The sequence below is a fragment of the Hippocampus zosterae genome, chromosome 8 (assembly GCF_025434085.1).
Source record: "Hippocampus zosterae strain Florida chromosome 8, ASM2543408v3, whole genome shotgun sequence".
Lineage (NCBI taxonomy): Eukaryota > Metazoa > Chordata > Actinopteri > Syngnathiformes > Syngnathidae > Hippocampus > Hippocampus zosterae.
In genome coordinates this window covers 21,568,922-21,592,371 of record NC_067458.1, presented here as the reverse complement: position 1 = coordinate 21,592,371, position 23,450 = coordinate 21,568,922, and the positions used below count along the sequence as shown (strand labels likewise).

At 43.1% G+C, this 23,450-nt stretch overlaps 3 protein-coding genes and 1 non-coding gene across 4 annotated transcripts in view; 2 read left to right on the top strand and 2 right to left on the bottom strand.

The window, feature by feature from the left end:
• The window catches only part of tp63 (tumor protein p63), a 47,498-nt gene extending 41,986 nt beyond the window's left edge, over positions 1-5,512 (bottom strand). The window contains exon 1 of the mRNA XM_052073041.1: positions 5,440-5,512. Coding sequence (XP_051929001.1) covers positions 5,440-5,483 — 44 coding nt within the window. The 5' untranslated portion in view covers positions 5,484-5,512. The remainder of the gene's footprint in view (positions 1-5,439) is intronic.
• zbtb11 (zinc finger and BTB domain containing 11) overlaps positions 1-23,450 on the top strand; it is a 253,182-nt gene that overhangs the window by 49,944 nt on the left and 179,788 nt on the right. The window lies entirely within an intron of this gene.
• On the bottom strand, positions 6,318-22,589 carry tprg1 (tumor protein p63 regulated 1). The gene is made up of 6 exons (XM_052073110.1): positions 22,446-22,589; positions 22,141-22,368; positions 21,603-21,694; positions 17,558-17,734; positions 9,385-9,538; positions 6,318-8,002 (listed from the first exon to the last, which is right to left on the bottom strand). Exons 1-6 carry the CDS (start codon positions 22,458-22,460, stop codon positions 7,808-7,810), a joined length of 861 nt encoding a protein of 286 aa, XP_051929070.1. The 5' UTR covers positions 22,461-22,589; the 3' UTR covers positions 6,318-7,807.
• On the top strand, positions 17,810-17,881 carry trnah-gug (transfer RNA histidin (anticodon GUG)). Its single transcript has one exon. It is a non-coding gene; the product is annotated as a tRNA-His (tRNA).

The window sequence follows — 23,450 nt, the reverse complement described above, 5'->3', positions numbered from 1 at the left end:
CACATGATTGAAATATTCACAATCGTGAGAGTAACAAAGATTTCCTTGATTTCTTCAAGGCAGGATAAAAGTGGATGGAAGATGGAACCCGATGGGAGCAGATACCGTGAGAACAGCACAGGCCCCAGAATTGAGCCCTGTGGAACACCACAGTGGGGCAGTCTCAGACTCAGAGCAGCCAAGGCTAAGGCAAAAGGTTCTGTCAACCAAATAGTACCTAAACCACTCAAAGGCGCTACCGCCAATGCCCACCAAGTGCTGCAAATGAGTCAACAGAATGCGGTTTAAGGATTTTCTCCCTGATGACCAAACCTGTCTCCTACTGCTGAACCTTATCCTCGAAAACACACTCCTAACCCTTAAACGTTCTTGTACACCCAAACCCTACGCCATAAACGCCCTCCCACCCCTTAAGCTTACCCCTAAACCGAAATCCTAAACGTTCTTCCCCTTAACCTTAGCCCTACCCTTTCGCCTTAACCCCTAAACGCCTCCCCTCCAGCTAATCTCCAGGTTTGGAATGCATTTGTAAACTTTTTTTTTTCTCTCTCTCTCTCGCTCTCTCTCCCTCCATGTAGGTCCACGAGATCCATTCAAAGTCGGCTTTGGCTTCCCCGCAAGGTGGCAAAGTGCCAACACAACCATAAAGGCATCGCTAAAAGGCAGCTTGGTCCTCTTTAAGGACATGCCGGCTCAAAACAACGTGCTGCGTCCGACACGTGAGCTGAGTGGATTTTTGTTTTCTTTTGTTCCCAGTATGCCACATTTTTACCTCAATGCTATGTGAAGAACATCACACACACACACACTTACACACACACAGACACACACACACAGTCATCAGGTAAAGAAAAGAAAGCAATCTTTCATCGGGTGAGGCCTTTTCAAAACAACACGTCGTCAGAGTTATCAAAACATCGTGAGAAGAAGCTGCTGAATAGATTGCAGCCATCCAAATGTAACATGAGTCCAAAGCCCTGGTTGAGGGGTGGCTTTAAATCACATCGCACATGAACAAGTGGCACATCAGAGCCATTGGAATGCCGATGCCGTTTGAACCAATCGGAACGGTGTAAAAGTGGAAGTTGTGTCATAATATATGCCATGGATATCAGGATACCGCGACTGTACAGTATACCGAAAGAAAAAAAAAACAGCTACGATAATGCCATTGATTGGAAGGTGTTTTTCATTCAAGGAAGTTGAACTTTTAACACGGTTTAGCTGTTTTAAAGCCTTTGCGGCAGCATTATTAAATAAAAGGCCATGAATCATAAAGTCTCAGTAAATCGTTGATGAAATGATCAAAATTGCCATGAAACAGTTCTATTCTGAGTCCTTAAATCATGAAAAAAAACACCAAAACATGAATAAAGATGATAAAATAAATGGTATTAAGCAATTACAAAAGCGCGAGACTAAATTGGGAGATTAGATATGGAAAAAAAAGAAAAAAATCAATCGTTGGAAAATGTTGAATGAAATATTCTTGAATAAAAATCCCATTTCACAATATATATATATATATAAATTTTTTTAGACAGTATATATATATATACACATACACACACAGTGAATTAAACAGAGTCCATAAAACGCCATTACATTAAAAAAATATGCAAAACATTGACGAGATGAGAAATGAACACAATGTACAGTATAGACATGTCACGATTACAAATCTCATTCTATCAATAAAATACAGTTTGCTTCAATACGTTCAATATAATGATGACCCGTGGTTAACTTTCCGCATTCCATTGTTGTCCTTAGAGTTCAGCCGATACTTTGGTGTGTTCTGTCATTAAGTAGAAAACTTTTTTTTTTTTTTTTTGGACAGAAGCAACAACTACGGATTTGTGTGACTATTTATAATGCTATCATCATTTTGGCCGTTAGTGGCCGAAGGGCCAGTTTGCTCGCAACGACGTGATGTTTTGGGCGCAAGGTTAAGATGTCGCGTTCTTGATCTTGAACCAATCAACACCCCCCGCACCAAGCATGCTGATGTTCGACCAGGGTGTGGTGCTGGTGGGCACTCTAGCTTTCACCTCTCAGTACCCGGCAGCAGCAATGCCCCCCCCCCTTCCTTTCCTCCCTCTCGCTGGTTGCCAACAATGCAATGTGGATATGGCTGGCATGTTGTATGTTGGCAAGGGGAACATTTGAGAGCGAGACGGGCGACAGCTGTACCACTCCGGTTTCACCAGATGTCCCTGTGCTCCCGCACGCACTGGGCTGTACAACCACTGCATACACCTAACTTGTTGACGACGACTAACAATTAATTCCTTTGTCAAATTCAACCACACAGTAAAGCCATAAGAAGAAAAAAACCCTCTAATTTTTGCAAGGGCTAAACCACAGGTGTCAAACTCAAGGCCCGGGGGCCAGATCCGGCCCGCCACATCATTTTATGTGGCCCGCGAAAGCAAATCATGTGTGTCAACGTCCATGGTCCTTGCTAAAATCTGTACCGAAATGTTTAATTGTCATGTGTAATTAATAGCGTTGAGATTTTGCACTCATTTTGTTACCCTGTTAACACTCACTCAAACAATAACTGCTCAAACTATTATAGTTGATTTGACTGATTTCAAAACGGGTAATCTTTCAAATTCTTGTGTACGAGGAAGAATATATAAACATTGATCTATACGGTGGAACGCATCATGTTGCAAATCAAGAAAGGTCAAACTGGCCACTGTCCGGTCATCTTGGGATGAAGTTGCTAGGGGGTGTTTGAGAGGTCAAGCTTCGTCCGGTAGCGGAATTTGTCGGGAATGCAAGACTCGGGTATGCGACGGGGAAAGCGAGAAGCGACCTGGAACGGCCTGGGCCAGACGCCCGTGCCGGGATAGTGGAGGCGCGTCGCATAAGACGAATTCTAGCGGCCGCAAATACCTGCAAAGCTCTTATCACGGGAGGAGGCCATTTTGCTTGCTTGTTTGGTAAACACGTTCCAGCTGTCAGGGGTTTAGCACCAGTTGCTAATGGGCTAGCGGCGCCACCATTGTGACGTGTGCAGGGGTATGTGATGCACTTATCACATACATACGCACACTTATACATAACTGCACACACACACACGCACAGAGACACTCCAACGTGCGCACACACCCACAGGTATCCATGCACATAGACACACACACACACACACACTCACAAACAGCCAGCTGTCAAGTGTTGTGTCTGGAGGCGTTTTAGGTGAACGCGGCCACTTGGAGAAGCGTCAAATCCGCAGAGCCTCCCGACTATGTAGGCCGCGGCACACCCTGAATTCCCGCTGGCTGGCCCCCGAACACAAAAGCCCAGTCGAGGACATCCAATAAACACCAAGCAGCGTTTTAGCTTTACGGCAGCCCCACCTTAGACGTGCTTAGTCAGCAATTACGCCAACCTTGGTCTCGTACATATTCACATAAAGCTACTGTCCCAGTTAGAACATTCTCACACACACACACACACACGCACACACACAAACACATACTGTATACGAAAAAAAACATGACAATGAGGAATAACATTAAAATTTAGTGGTGTGACGCATGAAAATGGGAAGACGTGCAGGAGAAGTGGAAAATACGCTAGGAGACTTGCTAGCATGAAAACAGAGGCAGAAGAGTTGCTAGAGGGTAGAAAAATCCAGAGGAAGGAGAGTAGCTAACGGCAATGTTTTGTTTTGCTTGTTGATGTTGTGTTTTTTTTAAACACACAAAAAGAATGATCGGAAAATGTTGAACTCTCCTTTGGAAATGGGTGGCCTGGCATGAGTTAAAGTGGTTGATGAAGTAATTCCGGATGATGATTAAAGACGTTTAGTCTGTTGGGATTCTTGTTTCCTGCCACAAAAGTACACCAACCGATGGAGTGTACCCGCGGAAAATAATTGTGAGGGAGGTGCGAGGAACACATTGATGTTGATGATGACGATGTAGCCGCAGGTAACAAATTACCTTCACAACCTGGAATGCAATTATTGGCTGGGAAAGTCACTTTGGCATCGACTTGGAACCATGTGTTCCCGACAAAACTACACACCAGGAGAGTAAATTCACCATAATTATGGCAGCCAGACATTTTTTTTAAAATTGTTTCAATCAGAGATGCAAATAACCTTTTTTATTTTATTATTTTATTTTGATTTTTTATTTTGGGGTGCCGATTCCAAATCTTTTTTCCCCCAATCAGGTTTTCATAATAATAATAATATCAACAACTTTTCGTTGCTCTGGGAGCAAATATCCTCAGCGGTGTTCACACTGCGAGTAACTCGTCCGCTTTTCCGTTTTCTCAACTAACAACTTTTGTCAATCCATATTGCTGATTCTGCTCGCAATTGTTCTTTCTTTGTGTTTTCAACTCGGGGTGAGGGGAAATTAACATTGAGCCCTAAGATTTACATCAAATTCAAAAGTAAAATGAGCTCAATTTTCATTCGTTTCTTCTGGCAATGAGCATTATGAGCTCAAATTCAAACACACGTATGACGGCTTTTGTCTGTGTTACACATCAGAAGGAAAATGTGTCTTTCTTTAATTGTGATTACATATAATGACGCGCGATTCCTACAAAAGGAGCAATTGAGGACACACAACACACACGGTGGCACGCCCAGATTTGCCGAAATGGCTTTCACTCAAGTCGCAGGTGCCATCAGGGAAAAGTGCCGGCAAGTCAAGTAAAATATAAACAACCAATAACGAAAATCCAGACGTGAAGAGTTGCTAGCAGAGTACGTGGGAGAAAATTGGCTCACGGTTGGAGATTCCAGGGAGGAGTAAGAAAGGCTAACGTCGGAGAAAATGTATGTGTAAGTAATGTATGTATATTTGTTATCATTTAGCTGACTAAAGCAGTTATGTGGTTGTTTTACATTCATGTGTCATTTCTTTGATGTTTACTTTGACAGCAAAGTTGGGAGTGGCATTAAACAGCTTGAAGCCTCTTTTAAATTTTAATTGTTCACTATCTGCCAAGCTGATGCTTGTCGTGAAACGAGTTCATGTCGCCATACAGTGCTTAATTTTGTTTCCACTTTCATAAACAAGGCACTCTGCAAGCAACTTCTCTGCCTCGACACCTTAACCGAGGTATCGTTTTGATGACATCACGGTGGTTAAAATGTAACTTTGAAGACTACTTTCCGGCAAAACTGTCCAACTTTTAGAGCGTTCAGTTTCGTAGGGATTAAGACGTTTCTTGAGGGCTTTTATGGGCGCAGTCAACATCGGCGTGGGGAACATCTTTTACAACCCGTAGAGGTGACTCACAACAAGATGTATAGACAAGGTGTTAAGCTCGGGGCCAGAGCAAAGGACGCAAAAGAGCTCGATCCCACATGAGAGACGCGACCTCACTCTGGGAGGAAACAGGTTAAACCCACTCTGCGGCCCCCCTCGGGTGCTGATACTCGATACACGGGTGCAGAACTCTTACCTGTTACTTTGCCTTGTGGAGCTACAGCTGGACGACAGGCTCATTAAGGTACTTGACCTCGTTTCCTGTCGAGAGAGAGGAAAAGAGAGACAGAACACAATTGTACATGTTTGATCACGGTGGCACCCAATGTTAAATATTGGTGGGAAATCAGCTCCTGTGTTGGAAACATCTCCCAGACGAAACCAAGATCAATGGAAAAATACACAACAAACAATTGTATGTTGGTAATTGGGATTTTTTTTTTTACATATAAATTCAATACACTATTTCATATATTTGCTACAGTAAAAAACAATACATTAAACCAAATTGAATCAAAACCAGACATCTTTATTATGCTTTTTGTGTGTGATTTATTGAAGCTCTCAACACAGACAAACAATATCTGCTTTGCTTCAACAAAATACCCACTTTATCCTTCCCATAACAACAAATGAAGCAAACGTGTGTCATAACCCAACAACTGTCGTTGATGCCTCATTTATTTGGAATGTAGCTTGCAAGATCTGAATGGATACAGAACAAATCCAAAATATTTGTGCCAAAGGAAAAAAAAAGGCTTTACAGTATGATTGTAGCCCCAAGATTTTAAGTCACACAAAAAGAGCAGTGAAGAGTAAATACAGTCATACCTTGGTTTTCAACCATAATCCGTTCTAGAAAGCTGTTCGAAAACCGAAACCACGCTCTTTAAAAAAAGAATTCTTTATTGAACACGTCTGTTCACAATGGAACGCTCCACGAGGACGCGTCACTTCCTCGTCTACCCGAGGAAGCGTCACTTCCTCATGCAAGGAAGGCGAGAGGAGTCAAGTGACGCATTCAAGTGCGCTCAGTTTGTTCGAGAACCGAAATTCGGTCGTCATCGGTCGTCAAAAATACACACCGGTTGAATATTTGTAATGACAAGGTTACTCAACGTAGAGTAAAAGTGGGACAGCAGCTGCCGCGAAAGTCAGGAGAGAAACGGAGCGTCACCTCGTGAAAACACACAAGATCCATGTAAAAATTACACAACAAGACAAACGTATATTTTTGATCAAAAGACCGGCTGGTCAGACTTTTTTGCAGCGCACATAGAAAAAAAAAAAATCACCCAGAAAAAAAACTCGTCAACTTGTTAGAGCCCCTTGTGTGACCAAACACACACATTCTGTGGAACAACAACAACAAAAAAAGCACAGGAAACAAATGTAGATTTGTGATCACAAAACTAGCTTCATTTTTGGTGTGAATGGGACAGCAGCTGCCGGGATTCTCAGCAGACAAACGCAGCAGCGCAGTTCAAAATACACAAGCGCGCCTGTGTGAAAATACACAAACAATTGTATGTTCATAAATATAAAGCTAAAATGACAACCGCGCCCCCCCACTGCGCTTGGGGTGGATCTCGAAGGAGGGTGAACCGCGTGCTGAGTAACTTTTTATGTGAGATGCGGTGAGAGGAAGAAAGGAGTCCCCCACTGTGACAGAGAGACAAACTAGCAAGCCAGTACGGTGTAAGCAGGAGAAGAAGAAAGTGCGGCACTAGCAGCGGCGGAAAAGTCAAAGACAAACCAAAGAAAGCAAAACTGGTGTTTACAATGCATTAAGTTGGCCTTTTCTGGTTCTTGTTTTTTTTTTTTTTATACAAAGAATAAAATTAAGACCAGCAAAAGTGATGTTCTTTTTCCCACCGAATATTTCAACACTAAAATTTGAATCGACCCCAAAAAGGAAAAAAAAACCCCACAGCCTAAAACGTCAGTGACACGCACAAATTATTAGCGAGTATCTATTTTAAACAGCATGTAGCGCAAATGCTGACATAAACGACTAGCATGAAAACTACAAGTGAAACAATCTCCTCCCTGTTTTATATAAATATGCATTTGTTTAATTTTAATTGCAGACCGAACTGTGCTAAGCACATTTGGTGAATAGTGAACACCCGCATATTCACGGTACGGCATTTGCATATGCGGTGGAAGTGTTTGGGAACCTAGTCTCATTTATTTGCTGAAAAATTCACATTTTCGTTGTTTTTGAGCGCAGGCCGAAGCAATAAACTTAGTGCTTCGCTGGCATCTTGGGGCATCCAAATGCCAACGAACTATTTTGAAGTGAATTGAGGGGCTTCTGTTGTGTACTTTCTTTGAGAAACTGGGTCTATCCCCTTCTACATTGCCATAACTGTATACCAGACTTGGCCCGATCCCTTGCGAATAGGGCGTTCACTGCACAATATATTTGTTTGCATAATTCTAAAATTACACTATGCCAAGGCACCGACCAGTGGATCTGGTCCGAATCAGAAAGCCAATTCCGGAGTCAGCAGAAAACTGCAGAAAGGTGAAGAAATGAATTCAAGTACCATGAAAGCGAGCTAAAAGCCGAGGTTTCCCCGCGCCACGCAGTAGCCCAGTTTGTTGGAGTTGCCCAGGAAGGACATGAATCCAAAGTAGGCCTTGATGCAGATGCTCTGATTCAGCAGCAGGACACCATTGGCCTTCCCAGGCACCGGCTTGACCTTGTGGGCATTTTGTGCCGCCTCTTTGAGCTGCTCGCGGAAGTTCCCCATCTGCAGACAACATGATACGGAAGATATGACGGATGGCAAAACACAAGTTGTGATAAACAGAGATGCCTCGGCAATGTCTACTTCCTGGAAAGCTGGCTAGCTAGCGATAAAGCTAAAAGGAATAGGCAAGATATAAACATTACAACTCGGAGCAAGCTACTAGCCATGTTAGCTTACCAGGCTAACGGTGGATGGGGGAAACTACATTTCACCTTGATACCAGCAAAGTGGGAGCATTTTGGATGACTGATACTTTATCTAATATTTATACAGAGCCTGAAAAAATCAGTCAAAGATTTCTGTACCACAGAGCTGACCTCGTTATCTTAACTGGCTAACCGTGAACAATAACTAGCTACCTACATTGGAAACACAATGTTAGCATTTCTGGTTCAGGAGCTCACAACACACTTAGTGTGGGGCTTTTGAAACGGCTCGTCCCCCCTCTCGCCAGAAAATCCTTACAAGCACTGGGACACTCACTCATTCCGTTTTATTCTTCAAATGACAGAGAAGGGCTGCTTACGAATGGTGCCATGCAGGAAAAAAAATGGTCTTTTGCCACCCAGAAGCACTTGTGATGTGCTGGTGAAAAGGTCTCTAATGACCTTGCCAAACAAACCACCCTCCTGCTCCTCCTCCTCCACCACGTCATCTCTGTACCGAGCTGAAATGTTGTGACACGGCTCAGGCGGCCATGGCTGTGATTGCTCAATTCTCTTCTCCACCTCATGCGAATTAGCGCAATTCATCACCTTTGCCGTAATGAAATCTCTGCAACACATCACTGTTAGCCTTTCGATTTCTTCTCAGGGCTTATTTTACCAATAACTAATCTTGAAGCGCAAAAGCAGCAGGTCATCGATAAAGAAGCACGTTATACACTCAACATTTACAATTTGACAGATTATTCTTCTATCAACGCTATTTACTGGTTAAATGACTCAGGGAGCATTCCATTTGAGTTTTATCGGAGATGAATCATGCTTCCATATACAAACATTTCATCAGACTGCCATTTTCTTCTTTTTTTTTTAATGATGCAATAGAGTATTTGTGTGTCTGGTACACACCTCTCTAACTTAAGCATAAAAAGGTGACCACATAGTGAAACATCTAAGGCAGATGGTGATTTGTTTGCGTTACACAATAATTTTTCCTGATGGGAGAGAATCGAGCGTCGCTGATGGCGTGGTGGAACATTCGCCTGACTGGCAACCATTTCAGGGTGTGGGAAGCCTTCCGCCCTGAGTCAGCAGGGATAGGCGCCCACGATGACCCCTGTTCGGGATTTTCTGCAGCTTGCGAAACTGTACGGCGGCGCCTCTCAAGGTCATGCTGCGCTTCACAAGCACCCCCGGTCCCCGTCTTTGGAAACTTACGTGGCAAATGGAGGCGAAGGCGTCGCTGATTTTCCTCACGGGATGTTCCGTGAAGGTCATGTACGGAAGGTCGGTGGCGAAGGGGTTCCACCAGGAGATTAAGGACGGCTCCCTCAGGCGGTCCCAGAAAACCCGCAAGCCTTCGCCCTCACGGCTGATCACACAAAATTAGAATATCGGAGCGTTAAACATCAAAATATTTGGACTGTGCCACAAGGAAGTGCCATACGGAAGCCGAGAGGAGTCGAGTGGCGTATTCGGGTGAAATCAAGGCAACTCATTTTCACTCCCATTTTTGGTCAGCTAACGTTTTAGCAAATTCTCGAGAGGCTTTCATGCGGCGTTTCAGTTGAACGTGCAAGGTTTCATGAATAAAAACAGCTTTGAGATTACCATTTTTGGGCTGGCTGCAGAGGAGAGAAGGTTTGCCAACTCTAGTCAGGATATTGAAGTGTGCGCGTGTATGTTCAAATATTTATTAATGTGCGTGTGTGTGTGTCTGTCTTACAATAAACAGGCTTCCCTAAAATGTGTGAAGTGCTTTAGGAATTAATTTAAGGAGCAAGAAAAGCAAATCCTATTTTTGTGTCTCACTCAAAATACAGTAGAAATATTACATGGAAATATATTAACAATAGCTCTAATGCGGTCTTCATTTTTTTTTTTCCTCATCACTTCTCATGATTTCCCCGGAGGGGACAAGTAGATGTGTCGGTATTCAATGGCATTAGCGCACTCGGGGGCACGCTCATTATGTGAGCGTGATCTTGAGACTTAAAGCTAATCAACGGCGTGTTCGTCATATTCCGTCTTCTGTCTGCGCGCTAATTTTTAAGGGGAAAATACCAAAGGTTTTAATGAAAAAGCCCTCGGGCTCCGTCTTTTCGAGGCTAGAGAAAGCGTTTTGATGACTGAGGGCTACGAGAGTCACAGGTCTTTGAAATCTTCCACACAACTTGCCGTGGTGTTTGTCCATCAAATGTATTCTAAGCCTGAGCGTAATATCGGTGGGGTAGGCTCCCTTTGTTGGGAGGTTCACAGGAAGTTCAAAAATCAAGAACGTTGCTACAATATTTACGACGGGTTGGAGATTGTTGGGGAGGGAAAAATAAAAAGGTTACTTCAATGACTGAAAGCCTGGAGCTAGCTAACATCGTTGAGTGGAAGTTACGCAATGATCATAAATACCATTTGATTCATGGCTTAGATTTGGCTCTCCCCTTCAAAAGCAGAATGTCAAAAACAAAACCGTTTACAGTCAGTGTGGCAGTGTGTTGTGTTGTTAGTCACGCAAACCTGTAAGTCAAAAGAAAGGTTTCTGAATTTCATCTCACCCTCACACTACACCAAACACCAAAGCCTAACCCACCAAAAAAAACAACTACCGACTAAACCTAGCCCCCCTTAGAACACCTAACCCTTATAGTTAACCCTAACCTTAAAATCTAATCTAAGATAGCACCTAACGTTAACCGCAACCCACACCCTAACCTTGAAACTTCATCCTAACCATAACTCTTGAACGTCTTCGTCCTAAATCTGATAAGTAAATAAAACTTAAGTCACAGGGACGGCTTCAGGGTTTTTCCTCTAAAGGTTGGGAGTACCGAAAGAGAAATATATATTTCTAAATATATTTGAAAAGATCAAATAAAATGCTAGCAGGTCTTCAGTGGAGCTACACAGAAATTCTAACGTCTGAGCACAAATCGGTGACTAGCGGCCTAAAATGGGGATGAACAAATCGTAATACAGCTGATTTCCAAAGAACCAAGATGCCTTAAATGATCCGTCATCGGGCTTGGTGCTCATTTTATCACAGAACCTTGCATAAGATTCAGTTAAAACATCCCCCGGGGCCAAACAACAGCGGCACAACCTCGCAAGCGAATGCCACGGTGGGCAAGGGAGGGGCGGCGTCATCGCGCAAAATCATCCAGATGTGTTTACAGAAGCGCTTTTAGCAATGACAATGGCGCAAAGGAACATTCTGTGCAAAGGTGGGGAGTAAAAGGTGCACCCCCCCTCAAAAAAACCCCCAGCAAAGCCTGGTCTCAAAAGACTGATTACATTTCCTCAGAGGCAAGTGAAGACAGGGGGGTTAGGTGGGTACACATTGGCCTTTGTGAGCGCACTGAGCTATGGCCCTCGTGTAAATGGGAACGTATGTAAATATATATATTTTTAAAAAAAGGCTTTGTGAATTCCACAGGTAAGCTATCAACGGCGAGCCAGACCAGCCCAAACAGGCAGAGAGCAGGGCGGGGCTTTTTTTTTTTTTTTTCACCCAGAGGCCTTGGACGTCTTCAGTGGCTTTAAAAGTGGGAGGGAGCTGGCGTTTTGGACTTTCACTGCGACTGAAGAGACAGCCATGGCCTCTGGCAATCCAAGCAAAGTGCAAATTAGAAACCATGCGAGGATGGGTATAAAGTATGATCTCAAGATTAAGGGGCTCAAGCAGTCCAGGGCAGGGGGTTGGGGGGCATCCAACCTGTCGCGCCCCCCAAGTCAGCTTAGATGGACTGCGGCTTTGAAGTGATCTTGATCCTAAAATGGCAGCTTCATAAACATCAAATGGTGGTGCAAATTTGGTAGCAATCGGATAAAATCTCTCGGTCAAGTTTGTTAAAGGAACCTTTAACACCCCCAAATTGAAAAGTAAAATGTTGGTGTCAAACCAAAATGGCAGACTTGCGTGTTTTTTTTTCAGGCTTGGCTGCGTGAAACTTTTTTTTTTTCCTGACAGACATGTTGACCGAATTGGTAAACGGATCATATTTAACAACAATCGGACATGATTTCCGAAGCCTAAATCCTAAAATGTCTGCTTGACCCAAAATGGTGGACCTCACGTATCTTTTCCGGCGTTATATAGCTTCTAGACTTTTTTTTTCAGTCGGTCTACTGGCAATAGCGACCAAATTTCAAATGACTAAATTCAACATGCTTTGGGGGGGGGGGGGGGGGGGGTTGACTCTTCTTTTCCGTCGTCCATTTGACTTGAGGTTCCATGACCTTGTGATGTCATCCTTCATCCTACACCTGACGATAGCAAGGTGAGGAAGGTAAGGAAATCCACCCTTGACTGACCCCCCCCCCCCCACCACCCCCATCACACACACACACCTAGCGCTCCATTAATCCGGCAGTGTGCACATACACGAAGAGAAACACTGTATTCTGAGCTTCGGGGCGAGTGATGGGAAAGAAAAAAAAAATCCTCCTGTGGGCTTTCAAGCGCTTCGGACGCGTAAGTCAACACGCAAGATAAATAGAGTGCAGCTCCAGCTGTCATGGCAAGTGTCCCACATTGTCTCGGGGCGAACAAACAAATGTGCACTGATTGCTCAACAGCGCCTGGAGCTTTGTCAGCCGCCCATGGGTGCATACATCCAATTGAGGGTGTGGAGCGGCGGGCCAGGAACAACACAGGCAAGAGGGGTAAAGGTGCCTGTGAGTAAGGGTAAGGTGCTAAGATGAGGGAAGGCTTTTTTGTGCCTGGGTTAGGGAAAAGGTGAGGTGCTACTGTATTAGGGCAAGATTTTGGGGTTATGTCGGAGGTCGATGTTTAGGGATGAGGGTTAAGGCTAGATTTTGGTGACAGGGGTTTAGGAGATAGGCTTAAGTGTTGCTTGAGTGGTGCTTGTTTTCGGATGAGGTTTTTAATATTGCGGTTCGGATGAGGTACCGGGTGATAGAGGTCAGGTTGAGGGCGAAGGTGGTATGGTTAGTGCTGAAATGGGGTTAGGGTTTGGTTTGGGGGTTAGGATTAGGTGCTACGTTTAGGTCTTTGTTGGGTTTTTTTTTTGGTTTGTGTTCACTTTAGGGAGCTGCATTCAGGCACTGGAATTAATCTTAATTGCCATCTTTAAAGCAGGGGTGTCAAACTCACTTTTTGTCGCAGGCCACATTGTAGTTACCCTTTCCCTTAGAGGGCCGTTATGACTGTGAAAACATATAAAGAAGTCAAGAATGGTTCATTGAACGCTTGTTAGATTAGTGTATTTCGTGCTTTGGTAACAAGAAAATGCTTACAAAATCTCGCCTACTTATTACGTATGAGAAGTTGAAATCTTGGTACAGACTAGCAATATTCAGAGAAGTTGACGTGTATGATTTGCTTTCACGGGCCACATAAAATGATGTGGCGGGACAAATCTGGCCCCCGGGCCTTGAATTTGACGCTCGTGCTTAAGAGGTTCTACGTTAGGGTCCCTCGAGGTGAATCAATTTAGATCGGTAGACCAGGAGCATCACTTATTTAGTTCTCTTCATTCATTTATGACATTCCTGAATATTCAGGAGGAAAAGCCCCGTGTGCGCTTTACGCTTTTAAGGAATGTAACGGAGTTTATTGTCACTTGTTTTTGGAGATGTACTGTTGTTCGAATATGTCATTCTTTTATTTAGCGCCGCATTTAGTAAAATTAGGTCAAAGCAAGTATAGTCTCAATAAGCAGGGGATTTGGAGTTGTTATCTTGCAGTGTGAAAAGCCTAAAAAAATTGAATAGATCAGCTGGAGGCACCCTTCATGGACATGTGCAGCACCAATCAGGCCTCTTCAATGTCGCACTGATTGCAAAGCTACGCTACGACATACAGTAATGAGAGCAACAGTGGCCTCTTGTGGCAGTAAGGGGTACTGTCAAAATGGATGGGAAGCATGTGAACATTCTTCAATGTCATGCAAGTAAAAAGAGAAGAGTGTAAAATAGCGCTCACTAAAATAATAGCCATCCATCAACATTAAACCAGATTTAAAACCATAATCTAACACCATCATTTATTACTCTAACCCTGTAGTGAAAAACCTGACCCAGCTTTAAAACATAATTGGTCACCTTACCATGGTTTAAAACCTAAGTCAAACATGACACCCTTATTTGAAACCCTAAGCCAAGCAAGAAATCTTATATTTGAAAAGCTGACCCTTTTTCAACCCTGAAATCATCACTTGAGACCCTCTTTTTACCCACATTGAGAAACATTACTATGAAACCCTAACTCTCTCCTGAAACCTCATCCCCTGTCTTGAGTCGCTACTTTGAAAGTCCACCCCAGGTTTGATACCCTAATTTGAAACTAACTTGAAACCCTGACCCGGGTTTGGTCGTCTAACGCTACTATTACACACCAAACCCTGTCAAGACCCGACTTTGAAACCCCGATTCAAAAAAGGCTCATTTGAAACCCTAATCCTGGTTTGAAACCTTACTTTAAACACTTACTCAGGCTTTAAACTCGTTTGAAATGCGAACCTGACAATCTCACCCTGCCTTAAAAAAAAAAAAAAAACGTCATTTGAAACCCTAATGCGTGACTGGTTGATTTATTTTGCTGGGCTCTTACAGGCCTCTGCTGACTGACTGCATGAACTACATCTGCTTGTCGAGCTTCAATCAAAGAGGGTCGTCTTGTTTGACGTTTGTGTTCCGGACACTCAACCCTGATTTAGTTTATTTTCTTATACATTAATCACCAAGTACTAAATGGACTGAAATTCCATTTGGTCCTCTGTTAAAAAAGAAAAAGAAAAAAAAAGACAAGAAAAATAGACCTTCAAAGCTTTTAGCGAGTGGGGGAAAAGTGACGCGCTAGGTAATGAGCAAGTCTAGAAGGCACTTAAAAACATCTTTGAGCACACCCGCAAATGTGCGCAATGGAAACAAAATGATGACGTCTAAAAATACACACAGAACCCCCGCAGCACTTTGCACCGGAGTCATCCAGGATGCACAAGTGTTGTTGGGGGTGGGGGGGAGAGAGCGTGAACAAAGTCTGAACAGTCATTGTGGTGATGTGTCCCTAATCCCAGCTGTCTTCGGGCAGTAGGCGGGGGGACACCCTGAACCGGTTGCCAGCCAATCGAAGTGCACACAAAGACGAACAACCATCCACGCTGCCATGCATGTTTTTTGGAATGCGGGAGGAAACCGGAGTACCCGGAGAAAACCCACGCAGGGGAGAACATACAACCTCTACACAGGAAGGTCGGAGCTGGAATTGAACCTCTGCACTGTGAGGTCGACGTGCTAACCACTGGACCAATTGACACCCGAATTTCAAACCCTTTGTTTGAACTCAAATCTGAAAACAATCCCCCCACCCCTCCCACACACACAAAAAGTCAATTACTGTATTTAAGTTTTTGGGGGGGTTTTTTCTAAGCAAAGAAAGTTGACATTTCATCGGCATAACTTGTGTGGATGAGGACTCATTTTTCCCACAGATCACTTTCCCGCCAAATAAGAGGCGGTGACAGATTGACCTCGTCGCAAAATGAAGAACACTTCCTGTGGGACAAAAAGAGGAGAGGAGCGAGAACGTCGTCCTGGCTTGGATCTGTCTCTCTCCCTCGACCGTCCCGTGGCGTCTTCCGCCGACTCTTTTATGTATAATTTAAGGGAATGCGCGCGAGATAAAGCCCGGAATAAAGACGGCGCTCTCTAAGCTCTTCACAGCGCGTTACATTTTATTCATCAAATTAACCGGCGTCGCCGGGCTGTCCCTCGAGTCGCCTTTAAAAAGGTTCACATCAAAAGGACCGCGTTCATTTTAGCCGCTAATCAGCTAAGTGACAGCTCCAAGTGACAGCTCGGCACTTCCTACCGCTCCAGAAAGAAGGGAGAGGGAGGAAAAGAAAAAAAAAACTCTATGCATGCTCTTGCGACGCCTCGTCTGAACGGCGTTAACCCAACGACATCGTGCGCCTCATGTCACAGTTGTACTATCCGAACTTTGAAACAGTTTTGGGAGACCAAATGAAGGTTCGTGAAGTATTCGGGTCACGCTGAAAAGGAAAAGAGTTGAAAAAAAGTTGGATTTTTACCAGGAGAAAAAGAATTATGTCATATTTGATGATGATTTTTTTTTCCTTATTACAACATTATGAGCATTTTTTTTTCGAATGTGTCTTACAAAAGAACAGAGCATTTCTTTTTTAAAAGAAATGTGTTATGTTCTCCATAACTGATTATATTTAATATTGCAATCTTGGGTCATTTTTCAGGGAGAAAAGCATGTTATTTATTTCAAGGGGGCCTTAAAAAAATAGTTTTCTTTTTCCAGGATTTTAGAAGAAAAAAGCACACTGACAAGGTACGTTTAGACTCAGACTGGTCCGCAAGATGATCGGGTATTAGGACACCGATTCCACTTAACCAGCTTGACATCAAGTTGTTCAACAAAGTAACAACTAGTAAGGGTGATATTTTTTTGGCTGAAAAAATCATGAGGATTACGTGGTGTCTTATTGAGGATTGCCCAAAAAGTTTTTTTCAAGCACAAAGAGAATCACGGCGAGCCACGGAAGTGACATGGTTATAAAAAGAAAAAAGAAAATTAAAAAAACAATCAAAATTTTTAAAAAAGTAAGTTGAAATATGTCCCTCATCAGGACTAGAATCTATCATTAAAACGGGAAACCTTTTTTTGTCCAAACGAGAAACTCTCTTGAAGAAAAGTGCCGTTCTAATGAGAAACTTTGAGAGAAATATATTTCATTTTTTTCCCCCGCCTCATATCATTTTAGGGTCTCTGTAGAATCAAATTGTATTTTATTTTCCTGAAAAAAAAGTGGCATTTTGTTCACAAAGGTTTTCATGTTTATTTGTAACGGTCATAATCTCACGAGAATAAAGACGCGTTATTTTGAAGGAAAATCATTATTTTGAATGAGTCGTAACCTCACAAGGATAAAGTCATACTTTTAGGTGGAAAAATAAGATGCAATCGAGTGCAGTTCAAGTTGAGCTTTCACACGGAATATTTTCTTGAAAAATGGTAGCTGAAAACTTACAAGATCCTTTGACCCACAAAAAAAAAAAATCTTTTTGTAACCGATTCCCGAAAAAAAAGTACATCCCTAATGCGCCTTGGCACTTTTGAGGTACGATGCCAAAAGAAACCCTTGGCCGCAGAAGCAAAGGGGATTTTGTTTCTTTGTGTAAAGCAAAGCGGAGCATGAGCCGGATAATTACAAGGAATTTTGGAAACTCTCGAGGCAGGGACTTTTTTTTTTTCTTCTTTCAAATGTTTTAATTAGCTCCTTAAAGCCAACAAAGAGCTTCAGCGTTCAAGTGGGCGCACTAAGCTAAGCTAACAATGAGCCCGATGAGAGGAGAGATGGACTTAACTGAACCGCGTGACGTGTCGGTGGTTCTGGGCACTTACGAAAGTACGGAGTTGGGCGGGAAGGTGAAGCTTCCGTAGCAGATGCGATCCACCATGTTGAGCGGGATCTTCTGGATCTGCTCGCACTGGAACATCATAAAGTCGTATTTGCACACCAGCAGGAAGATGTCGGTGATGACAACCAGCCGCTCCTTTTCGTTGTTCCAGTGATCCACCCTGAAAGCAAACACGCAGCGTTTGCTTGAGTGTCGCATTCATGCAGCTTGGGTGCAAAGCGTAACCAGACGGCTCGCCGTGATCGTATAGTGGTTAGTACTCTGCGTTGTGGCCGCAGCAACCCCGGTTCGAATCCGGGTCACGGCAACTTTTATTACGGAACCAATGCATCACATTCGGGATGTTTTTTTTTTCTTTTTTTAATCAAGGACAACAACAAAGTCGGAATCATACAATATATATATTTTTTCAAGCCTTGTAAAAATTCTAGCGGTGCATCTTTAACGTGTTAATTGGGATTGATTAATTAATTAATGAATTGAAAGACTTTTTTTTTTAATTCACACATTTTAATCGCAGCTTGCGATTTGCAATGCACCCATTCTAGTAGAGCACAGGTGTCAAAATCAAGGCCTGGGGGCCGGATCCGGCCCCGCCACGTCATTTTATGTGGCCCGTGAAAGCAGCTCAAACATGTCAACTTCCATGACGCTTTCTAAAAGGCCAACCAATATTTTTTTTAATTCTCACATGTAACAAGCAAGAGACATATTCGAAACATTTTCTTGTTACCAAACCCCTCATGATAGTAACGTAAACAATAGTTGAATCAACAGTTATTCTTGACTTCTTTATATGGTTTCAGTCATAACGGCCCTCCTAGTGAAACGGCAACTAAAATGTGGCCCGCACCAAAACTGAGTTTGACACCCCTGTAGGATCAGCCTGGAGGTCCTGTGACCAAATGCTGAAGACAAAAGTTTTAAAAGCGCTTCGGAGTTCTCCGATGAGCATTTTTGACTTTGTCTTGCCGCCCAAATCTTCGGGCCATTTTTTGAGATGCAGTGGCATCAAAGACCTTTACGCTAAGTCAAATTCACATTGTGACTTTGCGATGTTGCATGCTTCTCAACCGACAGGACTCGGCATGACGGCTACGGAGAAGCGTCTTCTTCCCCTTTATTTTTACTTGATTAATTGCAAAGTGGGAAAAGAAAACACAAATTACAGCAATTACCAGCAAAAATCATTTGGTGAATGGGAAAATTGTTGTTGCTTTTTTTTTCTTCTCATGCTGGCTAGTCCGTTAATGACTTGAGAGAGCATTGACAGGATGATTGATGTTGTTTTGTCTGACGTCTTCTCTTTTTACCTTTAAAAACTCTAATTGGACCTGGCCAAGGCGGGTGGAAATGACTTTTTGTGCTTTGTGGAAAGCTAGAAGACGACGCTACCGTTAGCAATTTAGTAGTGCACGAGGTGGCTTCAGGATAATACAAAAAACATGCCATCGGAGGGCTGCTCAATTATGTACTATAAAAGCTCGAAAATTTCACACAAAAAATGCCCGCGGCAAAAAGATCATCAAGTATGCATGCGAGTGTTTCGAAGGCCTCCTTTCGTTTATTTTTTATTTTTTGAAGCAACCAAATAAAGCGAGGGAAATTAAGCAACTCACTTTTTAAAATGAAAAGGAACGTGCTCCTTTTTGCTGGGAAACAATTTCATGCAAATACAAACATACAGAGTTCTAAATTAAGAGGGTTTCATATCCGCCGGGCATGTCAGCAACCTCGAGTAACAAAAACAAAACAAAACAAAAAAGGGAGCGTGACGAGCTTTGACACAGGGTGACATGAATGACAAAAGAATTGGGACACTGGTGCAAAAGATGTGGGAATCTCGCAAGAGAAAATGGGAAGGGGGGGGGGGGGGATAAGACAAAAGTAGCATTTTTTCCCCCCCCCAAGAAAAAAGTTGCGATATGAGTAGAGCTGTTCTCATGGAAATGTTCCAAAAATGTTGGTGTTCACTGCTCAAGATCTTTATTTTGCGACTGCACTAAGCTGAATTATCTTTTCTATTTTTAGACTGGCTATTTAATTTGTTTGCATCATTATTTCGTGCTGAACCACCGATGGGCTATAAAAACAAGGCGGCACTACACTTGCAGACGTATCAAAAGAAATCATGTCGGGATGCAGTTAGTTTCATCAAAATGAAACCAGTTGAGGGCAATGGGGGATGCATGCTCGGATGATTTTCTTCTTAACGTATTGACGAGGGATCAGATCGGGACTCGGCATCTGTTCTTAGGCCTTGGGAACAAACTGAGGCCTCGATTTGATTGTTGCGTTCGGCTGCATAGGACTGAAAGGAGGACGATGTTCAAAAGCTTCACAAACAAAATACACACACGAACGTACCAAACACATTTCATTGGACATGCTGAACGCGCAACAAAATTCCAGCTGCCAACCGGTTTGGTCAAAGTGAAAGTGACTTTCTGGAATTTCTGCTTGGCCTCCATTTCGTTGGGCTTCTCGCTTTGAAACGGAGCTGAAACTTTTCAGGGTGTGCCTGCAAAAAGTGGGCGCTAATGCCAATGAGAAGAGGCATCTGCTAGCGGTAACAATTTTACCAATGTGTATTGATTCTGACATGAATTGAAAGTGAAGCTCAAAATGTAATAAAATTGCCTATAATTATTTCCAAAAGGGTGAGATATTGCAAAAATACAGGAGGTTTAGAATTTCGGCTATTTCCACATCAAGCAGCCAGATAGACTGGGTGGAGCAAATAAATGGTGTTGCTCCCTTGAACATAAACAACAACATTGAGAAGCGACTACATGTCAAGGGACTACAGTATTTTACGCACTAAAAGGCGCCCCTAAAAGCCTTCTTCACAGCTCTCAGCGCGCCTTCAAATCCGATGCGCCTTGTGTATGGTCATTACGGTAATATTTCAACCCCAAATGGCTCCTTGCTCGAGACATGCTTACAACGCCGAGTTCAAACTTAAGGCGATCCGGGTTCAACGTTAATGAGTCAATTTTATAACTTGCTGTTGGTTGAGTGAACTGTGGCGCTGCTCTATTACATACGTTTTACTGACATCTGATCGTTCTGTTGGCGTTTCCTTGAGCGTAGCTCCATCTAGTGGATGCATTGTAGATTGCGTTTTATAATGCGGTGCTCCCAATTTATGAAAAAAAAAATTCAAAATAGGCCATTCATTGTAGGGGCGCCTCATAACTCAGTGCGCCTTTTCGTGTTGAAAATACGGTACTGGAACGCTAATGATGCAGGTTCGGCAAAGAAACGAAGCAGCTTCTTGGAACATGAGCTCCCATGACGTCGACAACATGGCTCACTACAAGCTTTGCAGGAATCTGGCAGCTGCGAAAACCTGCTGACCTGAATGTAGGACAACCTGTATTGGGAAAAACTATATTATTTATAATTCAATCTTGCTCGCTCGCTCGCTGTGCCTTTCAAATGATTCCTGAAAGCTTGAGGGGGGGGGGCGGGGCGGAAAAAGGCGCCAACAGCACTAACGCCCGCCAGAGCACTCGCCATTTCCAACCTGTCAGTTTAACGTTGATTTCTTGGATTTCAGTTAGGGCATTTTACAGCAGCTCTTTCCAGTGCTTAAATCTCAGCACACCTGGGTTATAATTCAGTCAACTGGATAAGATTTGGAGAGGCGCACACACACACACACACACACACACACACACACACACACTCACACATGTCTATATAAAATCACAGTCGACAGCCAGGGCACAAATCATGTACATTTGGCATCTTAGTTTTTCATTTTTTAAAAATAAATTAGCAAACATTGCCAAAATGTGGTTCTCACTATAGTGTGGTTCACGGTTTACAACCCCGCTTTACCGTAGATTTTTTTTAAGCGATAGTTTCAGATGGATTTTTACAGTACAAATGGGACAGTGGGGCTCATATTTTCTTTCTCTGTTATTTTCCAACTTAATGGTTACATTTAATTGATATCATGCAGAAGTGAGCCTATAGGTCAAAAGGAAGTGTGTGTGTTTATGGGTGCGTTGTGAACTCACTCTGCCAGTAACCAGATGCCAAGAATGTTGCCATCAACTTGCGGATCCACCAGAACTTTAACCTCTTTGATGGCTTGGTGCAGCGTGCCGGGCTGCATAGAAAAACAGACACACGAGATGTCACTACTGCCACAAATGGTCCTCAAAGAGACACAAACTAAATGCACTCAGACAGAACAATTTTTCGATCGGCATTTTGTGTTGCCATTAATTTCTCTGGCGAAAAATAAATTTAAAAAAACAGGCGTTTTTATTTTGATACTCATTTCTTGGTTATGTTTTTGGCATTTGGATTCACACATTACAACTACAAAAAGTGCTCATTTAGTTGTGTGATGCTTTGTTTTGTTCTGTCAGCTCCACCTACAAAAGAATAAAATGCGAAAAAATAGTCAAGAAAAATGCGATTAAAAATCCTTTGGTGAGGTGACACCATAAAGTCAAAAGTTAATGTTGGTGTGTGCGCCTTTTATGATTACAACGTGAGGCTCCTCCGTGAGTCTCAAAATGTTACGTATTGTAATAAATCACAAATTACCCTGAGGACGAAGAACTTCTTGCATTTAAACTGATTTATACACAGCTGTGGCTCTCCTGACGGGTCCCCGAATTGACAGAGGCTCACTCCGCAGTCCGTCGCCGGCTCTTCGGCTTTTGTGCTGGGCTGCTTCTCCATCTCAGTCGCCGCGGCCGCGGGCGCGGGCGCGGGCACGGGCACGGGTGCTGACGCGGCAGCAGCTACCTCCGCCGCCTCCTCCATGGAAGTCTATGATCAATGAAAAAGCGTTAACAACTGAGATTTTTTTTAAACGAAGGCAAAGAAGAAGGAACGTATTCACTCACCCCAACTGACGACATAAAACAACCACAAGTGGAGTTAAGTTTCCTTCTCCTCTATCGAAACTTGGAGAGGGCAATTTTCGAAAAGTGAAACTTGGTGACAGGTGCAGCGAGAACTTCCTGCTTCCGGGTGTGGCGCCTGTCACGTGACCCAAACTATTTGCCCGCTCACAAGATTACCCAACTATCAAACACACGATGCATTTTCGATGAATTATGAATTCATCCGTGTAATTAACGTAAGGGTAATATTTTACATTAATGTGAAGGCCAGTGATTCATGAATCCCAAGAAACAGCACAAAAGTCCATGATTCTGTATTTAGCCTTTTTTGAAATTTCATATTGAGGGAATGACCCTTTAAAAGTTATATCCCAAGCAAGCTGTGTTCTTACTCTTTCCAAGTTTAATTTAACGGCAATTTCACACTTCTTTGTAGCAAAAATACGTTTTGCGTTGTCAGCTTTCAGGTCATGACGCCCATTCACACCACGACAACATCGATGCTAAAAAGGTAGAAAAGAAAGCCTGTGGGAGTCGCTAAGCAGCCGTGCGGAATGCGAACCGTCACAAACATTTCTCTGACAACTGCACAGGGTTCCCAGGTCCAACGAGGCGTTTTGAGATCCGTAACCATCGAGATTGAGCGAGAGTGTGGCCTCACGTCACAAAACATTAGCTTCGCCGCTGATTGACGCCTCAATGGCCGCTGCTATTTTTCCAGGATTTTGTGGGTGTAAAAATCTCATTGTGCAACAAATCGCCCGTCGGTTTCATTGTCCGGTGGCGTCTTTAAATGCCATTGAGTGATATTTTTAGGAGGACGCGTTGAAAATCCTTCATCAACACTGTCAATGTTGTTTACCGCACAAATCTGAGAGCTGTCAAGTCATCTCCGTGTTCAATAAAGCTGTCATAAATAATTCTGCTGTGATTAAGAAAAACAAAAAAAAAGCCCTTTTTGAATAAGTCCTCTGTTGTTTGGAAGACAATCTTTCTGCACATCTA

Bases quoted from the DNA above. Each gene is read 5' to 3' on its own strand.
- tprg1 (XM_052073110.1), bottom strand. The intron at 9,539-17,557 runs GTAAGTGCCCAG...TTGTGTGATCAG, and splicing joins CCGCCCAACTCCGTACTTTC to CCGTGAGGGCGAAGGCTTGC. The intron at 8,003-9,384 runs GTAAGTTTCCAA...TGTTGTCTGCAG, and splicing joins CCTTCGCCTCCATTTGCCAC to ATGGGGAACTTCCGCGAGCA.